We start from the raw sequence: 20,134 nt of genomic DNA on the forward strand, positions 1-20,134 counted from the left end.
ATAAACCCAATGTATAAAAGCCCAAGGCACAGTGTAAGCATACATGTCATTTGCCTTTATGAAACCAAGATTCTAGATCTTTAAATTATGCAGTCACCATTTTTCCTTTTATCCCAACATTTTAATTCAATAAACCAATCAGAAATACATTTTCCATTGATAGGGGATTATGAATGGAGAACCATTAAAGCACTTAAAAAAGCAACCATAATTAGTCCTTTGAAATATCGATTCTTGACTGGATATATTTTCCAGAAGTCTTCATCATAATTACTGCACATCACTGAATAGCCTTTCCATGCAAACTCCATGAAATCATGAAAATAGAAACGCTGTGTTTCAAGCCCACACTTTTTCCATAAAATCACCGTTCTTTTGTAGAATACAGTTCCCATAAAACAGTAGTGTACTGTGAGAAATGCATAGAATAGAGTTAGTGTATGCAATAAGGTTGTAGCAAAAAAGGTGTTTTACATCTTTCTTTTAGATTTTTGTTATTCCTAGAAAAAAAAACCCCAAAATCAACAAACTAGCTTTGTGACAAACCAAATTCTAACAGAAACAAAGAATTTCAGTTTTGCAAAACTATTTTGATTACTTAAAGGTGTCTCAAAGGTGATTATGGCAGAAAAATAAAACATAATCACCACTGAAAGTACAACAGACCAGTTGAAATACATGAAAATGGAAGTCTGTAAAAAAAAAATCCACTTTGTAGGATCTTAATTATTTCTTGTGGAAAAGTCTGAATAATTTTAAAAGGCGAACTGCTACAGGACTTTGAACTGCCTCATTGTCTTTCATGGAGGCTCCTGACTACATGGGAACACAGTGACTTTTGGAAAAACTACATTTTCAGCCCCCAGAATACAATGAGACCTAGGTAACAGCACGACAAGCCTCTCTGCAGTTTGTTTTTGTTTTTTTTCAATTAGGCTACAGCGTACTGTTATGTAGGACCCATCTTTAAGAATGAAAAGCATAGCGCAGTCTCCAACACCCATCCAACCCTTAATTTCCTACCCAAAACTACCAAATAAAGAGCTTGTTATATTGGTTACTCCACATCAAATGAACTGAGATCGCCAGCTCATTTCTTCAAGACCAGGGAAGAATGTCTTTAGATTAAAACAAGAAGGAAAGTAATGAATATAAAGTTTAGCCCAACAACCCAAAGACAGAAGAGACTCTCCTTTCAGGAGTTCCCGTTATGACCAATTTAAAAGAAATCTCCGGTCTTATCTGCCTTCTGGTACACATGTCAATGCTATGGATTTCACATGTGACCCATCAGCATCTCAAGACAGCATCTGCCCTTTGATATCTAATTATTAACAAATAAGTTTGTCACCTTTGTCTCAAGACAATTCCAAGTTCGTATCTATTAATCTGTTTGTTATCAGAAGAAAATTTCAATCAGAATTCTTAGTCCAGGACTGAAAGAACTGTTTTTAAATAATGAAGAAAATCAAAGCTTAAAACCAGTTTGCGTAACTAGGTCTAGAATTTATTACTCCTGAGAGAACAAAGATACAAAATACACATGAAAACTACACAAAGATTTCTACAAAGTAAAAAGTAGAAAGTGGGAAAAGGGAAAGCTACAGTTCAGTGGTTACACAGAAATGTATGGCATGCATTAAAATACTGTAAATTCATGAAGTTTTTTTAAGTGCAAATGGTTTTTTTTAACAGTTCTTACTGAAAAATATGCAAATTGATACCCATGTTGTACACTTGTCATATCAGAAAGACACCAACACAAATCTATGCATATACACATCAACACATCTGAAGTACATTTTGTGGTTGTGTTATTCGTAGGCACTGGTTACAAGTCTGTTCAATACTCAGTTTCAGAAATTAAGTGGTAGCGCTTATAGAACATTTCTCAAATACTACGAATAAAGGAATTTGTTTTTAAAATACCAAGAGGATGAAATAACTTGCATTGCCATTTATAAGCATCCAACAACCAAAGAAGTATTTACAAATCATCAACCATACAGATAAAGAACAGTATCAAATACTCTGTGTAAAAAGATAAATAATTAAAATGTATATTCCCACATCACAAAGAAATGTGATCATACAAATTATGGCACCATATGTTTGTGAAACATCAAAAATAAATGTAGCACATAGATACCTCTTCTTATATTTTACATTAAAATGTACAGTACAATGACTGTAAAATGTCAATGTTGCAACACCCATTGTCTTCAAACTCTTGTTTCTGGTAATAGCAATTATTATTAGAGTCCGTGTTTATAAAGAAATTCCATACTTCAGCCTTGGGCTAATATTGCTCTGTGATATTGCTAGACCAAGAAACTTACAGCCTAAAAAAAGATTACATATTTTCTTTAAAATTATCTAATAGAAAGAGCTATTTCACATGTGAATACTCTGGGAGATGCAATCTATTTCTCTGTGTAGCAAAGTATGGGTTAAAAAAACACTGTAACATGTTTTAATCACAAATATCTAATTTATTAGAGAAATACTTTTTAAATTAAGGTCTATCCATTTCAAATTTTAAACCTAAATGGTACTGCAATTTTCAATACATAATTAGGGTTCCTGCTAAAGCACTTAAAACTTCCAAACCCTAATCGCATATCTCATTATGACAAATGGATCAGAAAATCTGGAACGCAACAGTGCTATGGAGCTCAAAATGCTGATACCCTGTTTTGTACCCTACTTTGTAGGGTAAAGAATGAGATAATTACAGCACATGGATGTATTTTAAAGGTTTGTCTGCATGTGTCCATTTCTGGCCACATGCCAAATCCAAACAAAAGTACATTGCTAAAGGCAACCAGAATTATTACAGTTAGCACAGACTAAGGCAATGAAAATATTTTATTTCTTTTTTTGGTAAAAAAATTAAGGTGCAGAGCGAATTTTCTTTCTTGTTTTAATGGGTGCCAAACACTGATTAACAGTGTCAAGGAAAAGTAGTTTTACATAAAAGGAAAGACTATTAAAATCTAGAAATACCTGAATTGGATCTTTGATATCCAGATTTTTCCTGATTACCTGCAAAAGGAGTTGGGGGTGGATAGTTGGCTTCTGTGAGTTTACTGATGTCTGATGGTGGTGTTGGCGGCGGCGGCGGCAGCAAAGTGCTGTTAGGGCTACTAATATCTCCTTCAGCCACAAGAGTCAAGTCTCCCACATTCTCGTCGTCTACCATCTGTATGCCTTCAGCTTGTAACTCTCTTGACTGCCTTTTCCATATTGTTGCATTGTTGTCCTGTGCATGCGGAATTGGAGACAATGCAGTATTAAAAGGAACACTGAAAGTCTTCTGACTGTGGAGTGCTGTCAAAGCAGATTTATGTTTACTTTCTGAGTAACCCACTTTCTTCACCAAATTTTCATTAAAGTTTTGTATGGACTCCTGTTTTCCACTTGGGGACGTACATCCATCCTTGCCATCATTTTTTGAAACTTGCTTGTTGAAGCCTTTAGGGCCTGCAGAAGTAGATGAAGATGGTTCTGGTCCAGAGGGCGGTAAACGAAGGAAGTCAGGAAGAATAAGGTCTTCTTTCCTTAGCAGTCCACGCTGGTCATCTGCTCTGTTACTTTGAGCTTTGGATATGAGTTCAAAAAATTCTATTGGGAAAAAACCCAAAATTGACAAGTTTTTGTCAGAAAGTGTAATGCCATTAAAACGTAAATTTTCAGCACATTTATTTTCCATGAAGATCTTCAATTCTTTCAATGCTGCCTTGAAATAAGATCCCACGTTAATTAGGAACTTTTTCAATTGCAGCAATGTTCACTAGCATCACTATAATTAAGACCATCAGGATTGCTATTGTAAGAGTTTTGCAGTTTAGAACAGCTGCAATTCACTGAGCCTTGAACACAACTTCTATTTTATGCAGTTAATAAATCCGTACACACATACACAGGATTTAATTCTTTATACAAAACAAGGCTCTGGTCTTACTGACAATGGGTGAACTTTTTTATATTCTGGTTGGGTTCTACCCGTCTTAACTCAAAAGTACTCATGCCATTTGAAAGTTCAAAATGTTGCAAACTTTCTTGTTATACTCAATTTCTCTCACTTTAATATTTTATCAACAGTTTAAATTCAATTAATGGTATAGTTTTAATCCCAGGTTTTATCATCACAGGGCATGATCAGATAATGATTTAAGGAACCCCATTTTATTTTGCGCTGCAATGAATCACTAGCATATAGGTAGTCAATAACCATCAAAAGAGCCATTACTAAAAGCGATGGGGCAGCTTTCTTACAGTTTTCAACACAATTAGAATTGATTTTCTAATCACATCCTTAATCACGTCAAACAGTTTAATATCTTTCTATATAAAAATAATACTCATAGTAAATCACCACTGTTCTAGAAAGTCTCAAAACTTGGCAACAAGAAACTGATCAATTATAAGCCAAGAATTATACCACTCCTCAAAAAAGAAGCATCACAACAATAAACAAACTCTTTAGTACAAAACATATAGATATAAAAATATGTAATTTTTAATACAGGGTCTCTGCATGTCCTAATTTTTCAAGAAGAGAGCATTAAAACTATGGAATATTAAAGATGCTTAAAAAGGCTATCTCCAACAGATCAGTTAAAAACAACAGTTCCAACCCAGCTTATAAATACTGTTTGAAGCAAAAGCCATTACAAAATAAAGCATAGAATGTTAGTATCAGTTTTAACTTAGCATAAAACGAAGTCATACACTTGTACGACCTTATTTCTAATCCTCATTCATATTTGGCAGGCTTTGCAATGCAGTTGTAAAAATTACTTTTTAACATGCTTTGTCAAATGCCATAAAATTTGAATGTAGCCAAGATGGAAGCTTCAAAATGCTTCTTATTGCCAAAGTTTTGCAAAATAGCAATATGTATATTAAAACATGCAACATTTCTAATATACGTCATACAAAAATGTTCCTTTCTGAAAATTCAAACTTCATAGAACAGTTGTTTTTTCATTAAAAAACAGTCTACAACATTTGGTACGTATTTTCCAAACTTGGACAAATTTCACAAAATTCAATATAAAATGTGAAAGCCTCGAATTCTGAAGTTTTCAAATTATGTTAATGTTTTACTCAGCCCTAGGAAGAAAAATGAAAATATTAAAATATGGAAAACAACAAAATAGTAAGCAACAGAAAATAATTTAAAATGCACTAATATGTTGTAATAACACTTATATTAACAAACATATATTTTGCAATAAAAGTTTTAGCCACAGCATTTTTTTCAATTCCAGGCAGTGGACATTTATTCACAGATAAACATTCATTTGCTGTATAACTGCGCATAACCAGGTTTGGATACGCATATTAAGTAACATCAGCAGTAAATTTTCATCTGTGGGTAAAATATGTCCTCTGATTTTTTTTCTGCTTGGGAAAATAGGGAGGAGTGTGTAGGGCTGACAAGACAGGTCATTGCTGCCATTAATGCCACAGGGCAGAGGGTGGTATGTCAATACTTCTACTGCTATGTTGTTCTTATCCCTCTTTCTCCCATGGACATCTTTCTGCAAGAATGCAAATTCTCTTAAGAGTTCTTTTCCAATGGTATCACCAAAACTATTAAAATTAACTGAAGGTGAAAATAGGACTCAATAGACAAGATGATCAATAACTTCTTTGCTTATTTTGATTTCTATCCACCTTTTCAGAGCAGCTACTGAATGTAAACGAAGCTTTTACTCTTGCCCATCACAGCTCCTCTAGAGTCATCAGACTGTACTACCTTGACTGTTACAGACTTTAGGAAAAAATTTTCAGAAGTTCTTACCTGAGTAAGTTCGGGTCTACATCATTGTACAGAATGCCTTTCATGAGTTGAAGTCTCTTACATAAAGGTGAATAGAAAGGCAAGCTTCTACATGGCTCGGAAAGGGTATCGAATGGGATATTCAACTGCAACTGAGTAACTAATTCCTTTCTATTTTACCAGAATTAGGTACATTTCAGTTTTGAAAATCCCACTAGGCACCTACCATCTATCTATAGGCAATGTTAAAAATTTTACCTTCAGCTTCAAAAACTTCACAATTCAAACACAGTATCAAACAAACATGTAAGGATTATGACTATGATTTTCACAATACAGTATTAAACACACAGTAACTTTTCCTACACAGACACAAAATTCTCATTTTTCTAAGACTACTTATGTTAATACGTCAACTATAAAGTTCACATACCCTCTGCTTCATCCAAATTTATTTTCTGACATTTTTTTTTCCCAATCTTTGCAATAGAGTCTTCTCTCTTTGACAGCCGGACTTCCCTAGCATTTTTTCCATTTTCGCCTTTCATTTTGATAGAATTAGACTTTCCTAGAGTTCTTCCCTCTCCCTGCATTAGAAGGAAAGTTAAGGTACTACTTACATTTAGGCTATATCATTGTGTACATTATACCATCTAAGTGAATCAAAAAGTTATTTTAAAAATACATTTCTCTAACACCACCACAACAAATGTTTTAGTTTAATCTTGATTATTGGCAAAGAACATTTGCCATAGTAGTTCCCAAAAGTGTATAAACAAATATAATACTGTTTACTCTGAAGAACTCACTTAACAGAAAGGGCCGTTGAGTAATCTAATAATTTTCAAATACAGATAAGCCAATGAGACATGAAACAAATACAACACAGCGAAAGAGCTATTTGATTCATCATGATGACAAACTTGTCACAAAAAAATGCTGTTGGCAGTGGAAATATATCAGATTAATTATAGCTATACCCATTCTAGTTACACCATTTGGCTGATTCAAAACCATGGATGAATGCAGCTTTTAGTACAGAATTCCAGAAGGAAACAAAAGATGATCTAAAGGACAAAAATCATTACAGAAGACTTACAGTAGATACTTGATTTCTTGAAGTAGTTACAGTTGCACTCTGTTTTACTGATGCACCTTTTTGTTTATCTGTAAACACTGAACATAAACATACACCTTCTATAACTACAGATGCATAATTTCCCAAAGGAGTAATACTTAAGTGACAGTGATGCACAAAGCAGATTTTTTTTACTTTAAAATTTCTCAAAGATATACTCAGAAAATAAGAAGGGTTCACAGTTGACATCCCTGACACTTTTCAGTCAAGACCTACTAGAATCCCCCTCTTATCCCCAAGTTTTCCTGATACTGGCAATACTTTCAAAGTTTAAAGATGCTGAAGTTTCACCTAATTCTAAATTTTCAGTTAATTTATATCCAATAGCTTTTAAAATCTCAGCTAATAATTCAGTTCGTAATTCTCAAATTTAGAATTTAAACAAGAAAAAAAATTCAGCAGAAAAGACCATTGAAAGGTCATGTTGAATCTTTTCCAACCTGTTCCATGCATCAATTGTTTTCTAAATATTGCCATACACTCCTTGTCTACTTCGAAGTAACTAAATGGCTCATTCAAACTACATCTGGCTATAGTAAATAGACTAATCAAAGATGGAGCTGCAAACATGGAATCATGGCCCTCTTTCACTGGTATATTGCCACCAAACCAGCCTACTGCTAGAATGATCCTCTATGATTTAGGCTTTTGTAGCAGCTGGCAGCACATAGGATTAGTTGTACTTGTAGTCTTTCATCTGACTATCTGTGACAATATTTAGATCTATATCCTTTTCAAAATGACTACTGGTTGTTTCCTAGAAAAAAATGGCAAATCTGATTCTCAATAAATCCCTCCACCTTTATTCTCCTAGTTCTTTCTCAAAGATGATCTCTGCTCTACTTTATTTTATACACACACACACATATATATATAAAAATATATAATTTAACCACATCTACTTTCAATTTTAAAACAAAGTGTTCTGTATCTATAAAAAGGTCTCCTAGTTATACCAGATATGTACTCTCAAGGCTGCTCACATTAATCTAGCATGTTAATTGTGCCAAAAGATTGTCAGCTGTTCAGTTGATCAATTTCTATTTTTCAAATTATTTTGTCTAGGGAAATCACAAATTACATCCTTTTTAGTATTATTTCCAGAAATCACCACTTAAAACTGGAGATGTAGGCTCTGCTGATTTCTCATGTTAAAAGGGGGTTATCATAGCAGTATATAGAGCTGCTGCACAAACTGCATCTGTTTTACTTATACAGAATGTCTCCTATGAATTAATTGCCAAATTCACAGAGGTTATTTGGCATTTTATTCTCATTATTGTTACTAGGCACTATGTCCCTATATGTGCATGGGTATTTACAGCTGACTGCAAGTAAAATATTCAGATATTACTAGTGCAAAATTTCTTACAGCTACAGAAAAGTACTTGCTATCAACAGATCAAATTAATCTCCAATCTTGAGAAATGGCATGCCTTTTTAGGTAAAAAGAATATATGCTACGTATGACATATCTAAATTTAATCACATTTACCTCACCTTTTCATCAACAGAAGAAACCAATCGAAGTCAGGGTTTATGAAACTGACTTGACATCATAAATAAAAGCTTTTATGCCAACTTACCTCTACCCTTCGTTGGCTCTTTTTCATCTAGAACAACCCGCTGACCGTCCAGATTAGATATGGGGACACCAAGATCAAGTGGTTCTTGCTCACCACTCTAAAGTCGGACCACAGTTTGTATATAATAGAGAAAAAGCTGTTTTCAGAACAAATTTAAGCAGTCTGACATTTTTAGAAAGAAAATGAGCAAAGCATTTTTGTTTCAGTGTAGTCTCAATATATCTTCCCTCTAAAAAAAAAATGTTTATTCCATTTGTGTAAAACTACCTTGATTACAATGAGTGTAACCCATTTATGTGATAAGAACAGTATTTGGGGGAAAGATGATATAAGGAGATAAAATAATCCAATTTGCAAGCATTCACAAATATTCCAGGACCATTAGAGTGTATGTTCAGCAAATCATATTTTTCAGACAAAACCTGAAATTATTTTGCATCCTAAACTGGTTGTAATTTGTTAATTTTGTAATTTCATTAAATGAAGTTATCTTTATACCAATAGTTATTCTAAAAACATGGACTGGTTCAGCCAAGATGGTATACATTCTAGAAATACCACAAAAGTAACCTTCCATTCCTTGATATTCCATTGCAATAGAATACAGAAAATGCTAGCCAAGTGTTTAGTAGTAGAGAAGTTAAATCAGTCTGCTTCCACATAAATTTTCTGTAAGGGGATTTGAAGTAACTTTAATGATTCCCAGGGTACTGGAACAATAATAGCTTTACCTAATCCAAATCAACTTTCCCTGGGTAATAATGGGAAAAGTTGAGCTCTGGAAGAAGCTAAGTTCAGGCTCTATTATTTAGGATGTTGGATTTATTCTGAAGGAGAATATGAAACAGATGTCAACTAAAGCTTTCAAGTACTTACAATTAAGTGTAATGGTTATGAATACTATGCATTTCAATCTCGACACATAGTCTATAAATACAGATTTTAATGCCTAATTATAATAATAAGAATAATTTCATGGACTATCACATGATCTTCTCCAGACAAAAAATATTGCAGTTTGAATTACATCAAAAGATACTTACTAGTCTTGCCACAAGTTCGTTAAGATTTAAACCATATTTTGCAACCACAGGCCTTAAGACCTCTGTTACTGGTTTGGTGGGTTTAGCCTTCAAACCAACTGATCGATTGATTGGAACAAGATCCAGCCTGAAATATATCAATTGTAACATTAAGTATGAAATATTCCAATAAAAAAAATGTACAAAATATATAACATCGAATCTAGAGCAAAGTTATACTAGATTACTAGTATTGTAGTTATACTAGCTAGTGACCTTGAAACTTCACTAGCACCAATGCATCCTAACCTGAATATATACAGCACTTCTAATACAAATATAACTTCCACTGTTTCACATGCAACGTAATTGCATGGTGATCCTCAGACCAATTAGATATGTTCCATAGCACTTTCACCTTTGCAGTGAGATTGCTCTGACCATTTTGGTCCAGGGGTGCTTCCAAAGTGACTTCATGTCTGTACTATAGCCTTGGATGCAGGAAAAGTATTTCTTCCCACATCCACAGGAGAGACTTACAATGTCCTATTCAATTACTTGAGATGGGCTTGGACAGGAATTTTTATTTTTAAGCATAGGAACAAAGACAATGGAATTCCAGATGAGGGTAACTTCTAGCTAGATGCCACCATATCACAAAAAATTGCTGTAAGAGAAGCTTATATGCAAAAGCTGTTAAAGTAATTCAGCTGGAATTTAAAGACAGCTCTCTTCACAGTATATTATGCAATTTTATATAATTTCATCACAGCAAAAAAATAATGAAATAAGAAAAAAAAATATAAACCCCAAAGAACTATTGTATGTATGCCTACTTCCCTGCACAGAACTGTGCCTAGTTTGGGGTTTTTTTTTAAATGCTCTTCATCTATGCATGGATTCCTCCGTAACAGCCACGTTTGACTATAATGGCACTATAGTATGATAACAACAGCAGGCTTATTACTAACAAAGCTATAGAAGAAATGCACATTATAAAAAAAATAAATTAAAATTATTAGTGATTTTGCCAGTCACAATCAAATGTCAACACCACCTTCTCTCTCACACAAAAGTCATAGAATCATAGAATGATTTGGGTTGCAAAGGACCTTAAATACGATCTAGTTCCAACCCCCCTGCCATGGGGTATTACTCGCATTACTTAAAAGATGTTTAGTCTTACTGACTTTTCCCTTTCTCAAGAAACCTGAATAACTGAAACTTTGCCTTTCCTATTTTCTTTGAACACAACAGCTACTAAAGAGAAATGATCAGTTTTACTCATTAACCAGTATTTGACACAAAGTGGCAGACATTCAGGTAACCAAGTATATCAACATAGTATTTGCCTTATGTCTAAAAATATTACAAATATTTCAGTGATTTTGCTTACACAGGGTCTACCCACAGCAGGAAATAGTGTAGAACATTTCTACATTTTAATTAACACACAAGTAACATATGGTACTGCCTGCTTAAAGTTCCTTCTTGATTTGGAAACTCTACAAACTCACACCTAATAAAAGACTGCTGAACCTCAATTTAAAAATTGAATATGCTATACCATATTCATTAAAGTACCCCTTAAATAGAAACTAGCCCTGCTTCCTAAAGAAAAGTAATATAAAGCCAAAACGAAGCATGCCTGACAAAAGTTTTATTCACTTCAAAAGCGCAACTCAATAATGTAATGCAAGCATTCTAATTCATGACTTTTCCCTGAAATAACTATTTCAGGAGTTTTCATAGCACTAGTTTGGATTTTTAGAATCCAACATTTTTACATTAAACATTAAAACATTTTCTGGCATTTTGGAAAAAATAGAAGCAGGCTATTTTGAAAAAAACTGTATACTATACAATAATATTATGTAATACTGAATATATAATATACCGATTTATATTGTACCCATATTAATAATAATATAACATTGACTCATTTAAGATTCAGAGTTATAAATCTATACTCACATGAATTTATATTTATACTATTAGTCTTACTGTAATCTGCCAGTTAGGCACACAATTACAGATGTAACTGAATGGGAACATTTAATCAATAAATACATCATTTAATCTTTAATTTAAGTAACAACGAATAGGAACCTTAGATCCCCTTATGTTGGATTCTGGATTACATACTATGATGTTGCATTGCATGGCTAACTGGATTTTTTACTGGATTCAGACAAGTTCGTTTCTGCATTAACTACTGTTTTGCTGCACAGGTAACTGACAATATACTTTAGTGCACTTACAAAAAGTAAAATAGAAAATGGGGTGCAGAATGCCAGAGGAAGATAGTATTTTTGACTCTTACCGAAATAAAGTGCGTTTTTCTAAACGTAGGTCCCGAGACTCCAGGATGCTACTGTCTTGGTGCAATACAAGTGGCTGCAGAACATGTCAGGAACAAAAGAACAGAGAGCAAATTAATTTAAAATATGTAAAAAAGAATGGCTTCATGGTTAAAAAAGATTCTCAGATACTTCAGAAAATTATTCATTAGGTTTTATGCATCCTACTGGATATCCATTTGCATTATTCAACATTATTAAAGTATATTTTATTTTGGCTAGTTGTGAGACAATGACCGAACTTCAGCTTCCACTGGAGTCAGCAGGTATTCAGAAACTCAGTGTTTTAAAACAAGTCTAGGTCCTTCAACTTAAAATAAATTATTACATACAATGATGCATTAGAAAATACGGCAAGTTAACAATCTTTAAAATATGTAAAAAACCAGGCACATAACTATGCAAATGTGTTCATTTTTGTCACTGTATTTATCTAGATTGATAATAAGCACAAGTTTATGACAATAAATGTTTCACATCCACAGTATCTCCTTGAATAAGTTGAGTTCCAACTCCTGCTGGAATAAGAGCCATCAGCACCACCACCACCCGCCTACACAGACTGCTGTCTTGGGAATTTTCCTCAATATTAAAACATGTACCTTCATTCTAACATGAATCAATCTCATTCATCTTTGAAGAACTGAATGTCATTATGTTTGTTTACTTTAATGAAGTACCACCTGCTACAACACATTTGTTTTCATTGTGGATACTTACCATTAAGCACAAGCTAACCATTGCCCTGGAAAAACTACATGGACTAGACACCTAAATTAACTTATTTTATAAGAAAATCCTTGTCATAAGCTCTCTTCTACTTTCTGTAATGTAGATACCACAACCACCCACAGTAGTGTACCAGTTCTAGTTTCACTAAAATACTCCTTCAATTAACTATACTGCCAATGTGAAACTACAGATAGAACTAGGAGATATGTACTACTATTGAGAGAACGCAACTTCTTATTAGTAAAATAAGTAAGAAAAGGCTTTAAAAAAGGCACAGGAATATGCAATACCTTATCACCTCCAACTAAAAAAAGGTCCACTGCAGCTATGTTAATGCCATGTTTCTCGCAGAGCCCTGATAGCACCTCTTTGATAGAGAATCCAGATTTAACAGCCATTTTGCTGGATGAACCATCCGGAAGGTTTATACAGCAATATTTGGAGGATTTCTCTTTATCTGGTACAAATGCAGGTAATCTTGAGGCTTCCGACTTGACAGGAAAAAGAAAGAAAAGTCAGTATCCAACGGGGGAATCAGGAATACGCAGAAAATTTCAGACTCTGTACAAATCAAACCAAGCCAAGAAGCATACTTTCTACCATCTTTACATTTTAGAAATACTTCCAAATATAAAAATATCAGATACATTTAAATCCTGGAAAAAAATAAAGATAACAGCACTGCACAAATCTAAATTTACTTCAATAACAGATGAAGTTTTAGACAAGTGAGTGTGTAAAACAAGTTACAAGATTCTCAAACTGTAGAACAGAACTCCTAATCAAAAAGTGTAAAGTAGTAAATAAAATCTTACTAAATTTCCAAATAGTTGTCTATACTCAATAATGACCTGCTGATGTAAAAATTACCATTGACACATTATGAATCAACACTTATGTGATAAGGAACACCTTTAACCATCAAGTCCCTCAACAAAATTCCCTCTTTTAACATATTCTGAATGCTACATATACAAATACACCACAGCATTAACTATTATCCTAAAGTAACAACAGAATAGTAACACTACTACGAAATATCAAAAATTTAACAAAAAGCTCACTTATAACTTTGAAGGACCCTACAAAAATACTGTTTGCAACAGCCTTTCAGGGTATTCGTTGTGCTTTTTCTCTTTTAACTTGTTGGTTCTCACAGCAACTTTCTGACTTAATCATTTGGAATGGGAGAGAAACAGAAATAAACACCACTTTGCCAAGCTTGTTTCCCTACCCAATATTTGTAGTGTAGGCAAAATTCCATAGTTGCTAGAAATCTAGCCCACTCAAGGGATATCAAGACTACAAAAAACTTTTAAAAATTTCTTTTTTTATAATATACCTCCATATCAACATAGTTAAAATAAATTTAAAGAATTGCATTTATATTCAATTATTAATACTGTTTTAGTTTTGCATTTTATTAATTTTACACTGAAGGTAGAACTTGATGGTTAGAAATCAGTGTCTTCACTGACTATTTTCCTACACACTATGACAAAATCACAGTGTTCACAATGAAATTCTCTACCTCTCTTTTCTCAGTTTTTTAGGAGCAGAGTTAAATCATAATGACAAGAAGAAAAACTCACAACTTTAAAAAGAAACGAAGAGGAAAGCATGACAAGACAGTAGTACCACGGAAATCAGCCTAACGCAACATGCATACAGGTCAAGCAGAGGGAAAGCTTTAACATGTCATTGTTCAGAACAGAATCTCCAAGCACTGGTAAGTGGAAAAGGCTGTTTATGAAGAGCTACAGTAGCTCCCTTTGAAAGGCAAACTTTTATTCTGGAAGTTTACTGGTGCCTGAAATTAAGACAGACAAGATGCAAAGGATATCCTTCTGTTACAAGGACAAAATAAGGAGCAACATATGAACACAACCACTACTATATTTCTAGTATTCTAAAATTGCTTAACATTACATCTTGCCTGCTAACCGTATCACCTAAAGATCCTTTCTTAAACTGTTACTTTGAACAGGTTACTTCACACTACTTCAAAAATTAGTAACTCAGTTTTCACTCCTTCCCCACTTCTTCGTTATGAAGAGCTGGCCATTACCAAGTCAAGACTAGCGGTTGATGACATGGAGCCTTGTGATTCCCGTCTGTATGATAATCCATTGGACTGAATAGAATCTGTTTGTGGAAAGAATCAGCAATCAGTAAAAAGGCTTATTTTGATTATTTATTATGATACAGAAAGCTTTCAAGTATTAGCTCCTCTAGTCAGAAAAATAATTTCTTTCATTAAAGGAAAAAACACCAAATTTTCATCTGTGCACTGAAGCATGGAAATCAAAACAATATTTGTCAAGTTATTCTTGGTTATGTAACCACTGAATAACCCCACTTGCTTGTATATTTAAAAAAAATGAACCTAACCCCCTTTTTTTAACATTAAAATGTTTTAAAAAATTTAAAAATATTCTACCTCTTTTGATATTTTGAAGGGAGTTAAGTATTTTTAAAAGTGCAAGTATGGTGTTAACTAAAATCTAGAGTCATTACTAGTCACTTTTCAGAAGTCTAAGTCTATAATCTTAGCAAATGCCTCTGATGTCTTTTCACATATGACTATAATGAGAACACGTAAACTATTCATATGATCAAAGATACTGTGTGGGTCTGGGCCTTTACTAGAAAATAGAGAAGAGGAAACCACAGTAAGAATAAGGTCCAAATTTCGCACTTCAGTGGAATTTCTCTATTATTTTTAACCCAATGGAATGAGTTAATACAAAACTTTCATCTCCTCCTTTACAGACCATGTACAGCTGCTTTCATAGGGGAACTCGAACTCTCAAAACTAGTTAACAAAACAGCAGATTACAAGGGTTTTCACAACTCTGACTTTTTTTAACTTTAGTTAGGAAAGGTGGAAACAGGTAGCGAGTGTGTTCAAAAGTGAACATACCTGTATGGTACTAATAAAAGAAAGAAAGCTAGGATAATGCAGATGAAGGAATCTTTAAATAACTGTAACCATAGCACTACTTGCATGTACAGCTCCTGAACTTTTCGTAAAGAGTTGAAAGTATCTTACTGTAAAAATAGTAGTGCTCTGCTTGAGAAAGCAATTGCCAGCACAAAGAAATGCATAGTCTACTGAAAAGCAGCAAAAAAACCTCTTGGAAGTCAATAAAACCAAATTTAATTTTTTTCATACTTTTATCTATCTATTTGTACATCTTCTTCCACAAAACTTCCAGTAACACTAGCCATGCTATGGCCTTCTGACTTGACAGTTTCATCTCCCTCTGTCACACCTAAGGATGCACTTAGATACAAACTAAACATAATGAGATTAGTCACATCTATTGCTGAAACAACTTGGAAACAAAGTGGAATGTGATTACTCACCGTTTGGATAATCACCATTTTCTCTTCTCTTCTGTGATTTTCCCAAACTCTTACTTCTTGACCATGAGAAAAATGTTCCCCTTTTCTTTTTCTCAGTGTCCTCCTCTCCTGACTCTTCATTTAAAGATCTTCCTGACTTTGATTTACCACTTAACTATCACCAAAACACAATTAAATCTTTGGTTGGATCACAGTTGTAAATATATTACCTAAAATAACCCCACACACACTTCTTCCCACCACCCCACCACCCCCTCCCTCCCCCCCCCCCCCCCCCAAAAAAAAGTGTGACGGCCAGGTTAGCTCTCTTCCTTACCCAACTCATAAGTGTATATGACAGCATCCCCCTCAGTAACAGTCAAAACCAAAAAAAACCCGCCCCAACCCAGTTGAAACCAAAACAATATACATGGATGGAAATGTGCTGCTTGGTAGGGCATACAAAACAGTAGCTGGAAACAAGCCCCGCAGAGCTCCTGCAAATATGAACGAACTCTCGACAGCTCGCCAGTAATGCCTAAGTTAATGTGGAAAGGTCATTTGCCTTGCTTTTAAAACACAGAATTTCATTTCGGTATTTCAGGTATTTTTCCTAGGCTAGTCTTGAACATAAACTGCATTTAAAAGACAATGACAAAGTATTGCTTAACATTTACAAGTATAATCAATTTATTAGTGCTGAAGAATACAAACATCGGAAATGTTTGGCATTAAACTAAACTTGCTTTTAACAAGCTAGTATTCACGTTAGATTATTAGAATATTCCTTAAAATAGTTCCTAGTCATAAAAATACATAATAGCATATAGGCTAATGTGTAGTGATTGACAAGAAAAATGCAAAGTTATAATTTACCCATACAGTTACATAATACTATGGTGGTATTATCTACATGAAGAAAAAAATAAACTCTAAATAATGTTAGAAGATCAGTAAGACTACTGGTCTAATATTTAAGCAATTGTTATCTGTTTTACAAAGAATTATCTTAGCTCAGAAGCAGATAAGAAATTTAAAAAACATCCTCTGCAAAGATGAGTTAAATTAGATTAAGCCTTCTCCAATAACTTTTGATAAAATTTCTGTTCTCAACAGTCATTAGAAGTATCACAACTTAATTCCAATATTAAATCAAAACAAATTTCTGAGCTGATGCATTGAAATTATCCTCATTTTTTATTTTTACACATATATTGAACAACAAATATTTAAAATTATATTCAGGAAGTCAATAGCTAGAAATCTGACTCAAAGGTATGGATTAAAAAAATTATTATTTTCCTAAGTACAGAAAGATTTGGTAATTATATTTGTCAGCATCACAAAATATACATTCTAACTGGTTTTTATGTATTATCTTTGATCTTCTAAAGAACTTGAAAAACACTGTTTAAGAACACAGTTTTAAGATAACTTTAGTTTAGTTAGTTTTAAAACTAACCTTTTTCGGTGTTGAGATATTGGACTTCTCTGAACTGATACTGTGTTTAGAAGTGGGGCTGCTGGGAACACGCTGAGGATCAGGAAGAGGACGACCTTCTACTTCAGCTAAGATGCATTCTTGGTAAAGGGGGGACTTGAGAAAGCGAGTATAGCTATCAAACTTCATCAAGTTAAATATCTGAAATTAAAATGCAACAGATAATGGTTACGTAAGCTTAAATAACACATTAAGAGAATGAAGCTATTTTGCAACAGCCAACTCCCACAGCATTTAGGATATTAACCTGTAAACAGCAGTATGTGTGAGTTCATTTAGACCTGGTTAAATATACTGCACCAATTTAAAGTGAAACCTAATTTGATTTATTCCCTTTGTACAGGTACAGAAAAATGCTATGATTTGTGCAAAGCACATGAGAAGCCAAGATGCTGTGGGGTCTTGACACCACCATCCTCATAGCCATCTTTTCTTGCATTTATGCCTTTGTACATTCTATGCAAAGAGCATAGCAAGCTAGACATTTTAAACATTTTTTTTAAAGATTAGTACATCAGCACTGTATGTGACAGGATTAAGTTACACAAGGGGGTTGTGAGGTAGCCATGTACAAGAGATGTTTGTCATCTAAAGCTCAGGAATATGATATAATCACAATATGCAAGAGTATATAATGATACAAGATACACAAGGTTAATTACTGATGCATGCAGGAGCAGAGTCCTTTACAATATTATGCAATGTTCACAAGCCCAATCATACAGAAAAAGCAGAGCAGTATCTTTGGAAGACTCAATAACTAAGGTGCTGTAAAATCAAGACCTCGAAAAAGAACAGTTTACGTAAAATGGTTGCTCTAGGCAAGACCAACATTTATCTTCAGCTACATAGGAAGGAACCACCTCTATACCAGTCCTGAAGCAAATGTCTGCAGCTAAGTTAGCCAAAGCAAAATTTATGAAAGGAAGAGAAGTTCTTTCTTAAATGCTAAAAAACGTTTGAATTTCTTATTCCATTTTTGCAAACCTGTAGTTTTAAGTGAATCCATACTTCTACCTTTTTATCTTCTCCAGTGATTCACTTGACCTGAAAAAACAGTATGAATTCCTTCTTCTTTGGACATGACAAACTCCCTACGAGTGAAGGAAGATATGCACTACCCAACCCGTTATGGCATTCCCAATAGTCTTCAGGGAAGTGTGTTACTAAGCCACAGTGGCCCAGCTGCAGGTGGAAATAATCTTTCAGATTGTGCAGAGACACCCTCTCAACAAGTATTAGCCCAAAACTTTTCTGACAGCAAGATAATACAGAGAGAACTTGATCCTGCAGTGTCACACAGAAACCTAATTCAAACTGAGAGCTGCCTTCACATTCTTGCCTTCCCCCCCATATATTTCCATTCTCGCTCAGATGCTACCTGGCGTGTTTGCTGGGCCTTCTAATGCACTGTTTTCTGCATAGTAAAATATGGGGAAAAAAAACACGTTGTAGGGTTAGTTTTGCCAGACTAATGTGCTGAAACAGCTCAGCACAAAATCTGAGGTGCCCTTAAAGCAGTGTCAAAGAGACAATCAAGTGTCAAAGATTTCCCACTTGAAAAACTGCTCACAAAGGGAAATATCTCAGGCTATGCAAAATAAATCCTTCTCTGACTACAGGTACGCTGTCAAAATTCAAAAAGGCAACTAGTTTCAGAACACACTTAAGTCTTCAGGTCAAGGTTTAACAAATTGAGTACATACAACACACATAGCTGTGAAACATTTTTTGAGTTCTGTTGAGCCCAAAGAATAATACTGTGGTGTATGGCCAAGACAGCATAAAATATGGAGAAGCAATTGCAAGAAATCAAAGTGCCTCAATCTCAAGGACTCACAGATGCACTGCTGATACAAGGTTATTGGGGGAAAATGGTTAAGCACAGTCTGCAAACACCAACACAGATGCAAAACTCAAGCTAACTGAAAACCACAAAATACTTCACCAGTCCTTGAAGTTTTTAAGAAAAAGAAACTTACAGAGGTTACACTCCTCAAATAATCACGGTATTTTAAACTAAATGCAATTTGTGCCCTCAAAATACAAAACACAATTCTACACCACAGCTAACACTAATACCTTAAATTTACTACAGTTTCAGGATGAAAAACAAAGCTTTCAGAGTTGTCTCCTCTCACAGAATCTAAGACCAAAAGAAGCTAAAATTGTTATTCTATGCTAGGTAGGAAGAATAAAGGAAAATATTGCAGAGAACTAAAAGACATAAGAAGAGTTACTGCAGACATGAAGCCTGTAGATTAAATGTACTTAATATAGCAAAAACATTCCAAACTCTTAACTTTGCTGGACAGAGTGATGATAGCTTAACTAATTTACCTTGAGCTGATCATCATCTGCCCTACTATGCTGCTAGCCCACACAACATCCCCGATTTCCTATATTTAGCATTATTATCATATTAATTTACAAATGTTAATGCCTTCTGCTTATTTGGAAAAAAACTAGCCGATGCTATTTCTCATTCTTACAAATGAGAAAGAAACACCTCTTATAAAAACATAATTTGAACTTTACACATAAACAAGGGTAGAAAACCTTTCATCTATTTACACAACTCTACATGAAGTAGATGCTATTTTGTTCTTGTTTTAGTATCTTCAAGTGACCTACACTGCCTTGCATCCAGAAACAC

The 20,134-nt window shown here is 34.1% G+C and overlaps 1 protein-coding gene across 3 annotated transcripts in view; it reads right to left on the reverse strand.

Annotated features, from left to right (window-relative positions):
- RGS12 (regulator of G protein signaling 12) overlaps positions 1-20,134 on the reverse strand; it is an 87,400-nt gene that overhangs the window by 8,771 nt on the left and 58,495 nt on the right. The window contains exons 8-17 of one of the 3 annotated variants that reach the window (XM_037385870.1): positions 17,440-17,619; positions 15,999-16,152; positions 14,698-14,774; positions 12,920-13,120; positions 11,861-11,934; positions 9,559-9,685; positions 8,516-8,612; positions 6,891-6,967; positions 6,225-6,378; positions 3,046-3,624 (exon numbers count right to left, since the gene is read on the reverse strand). In XM_037385870.1, coding sequence (XP_037241767.1) covers positions 3,046-3,624; positions 6,225-6,378; positions 6,891-6,967; positions 8,516-8,612; positions 9,559-9,685; positions 11,861-11,934; positions 12,920-13,120; positions 14,698-14,774; positions 15,999-16,152; positions 17,440-17,619 — 1,720 coding nt within the window. Of the gene's footprint in view, positions 1-1,485; positions 3,625-6,224; positions 6,379-6,890; positions 6,968-8,515; positions 8,613-9,558; positions 9,686-11,860; positions 11,935-12,919; positions 13,121-14,697; positions 14,775-15,998; positions 16,153-17,439; positions 17,620-20,134 lie in introns of those variants that run through there. The other 2 variants (XM_037385865.1, XM_037385877.1) reach the window with 2 other exon arrangements.

The sequence above is a fragment of the Falco rusticolus genome, chromosome 1 (assembly GCF_015220075.1).
Source record: "Falco rusticolus isolate bFalRus1 chromosome 1, bFalRus1.pri, whole genome shotgun sequence".
Lineage (NCBI taxonomy): Eukaryota > Metazoa > Chordata > Aves > Falconiformes > Falconidae > Falco > Falco rusticolus.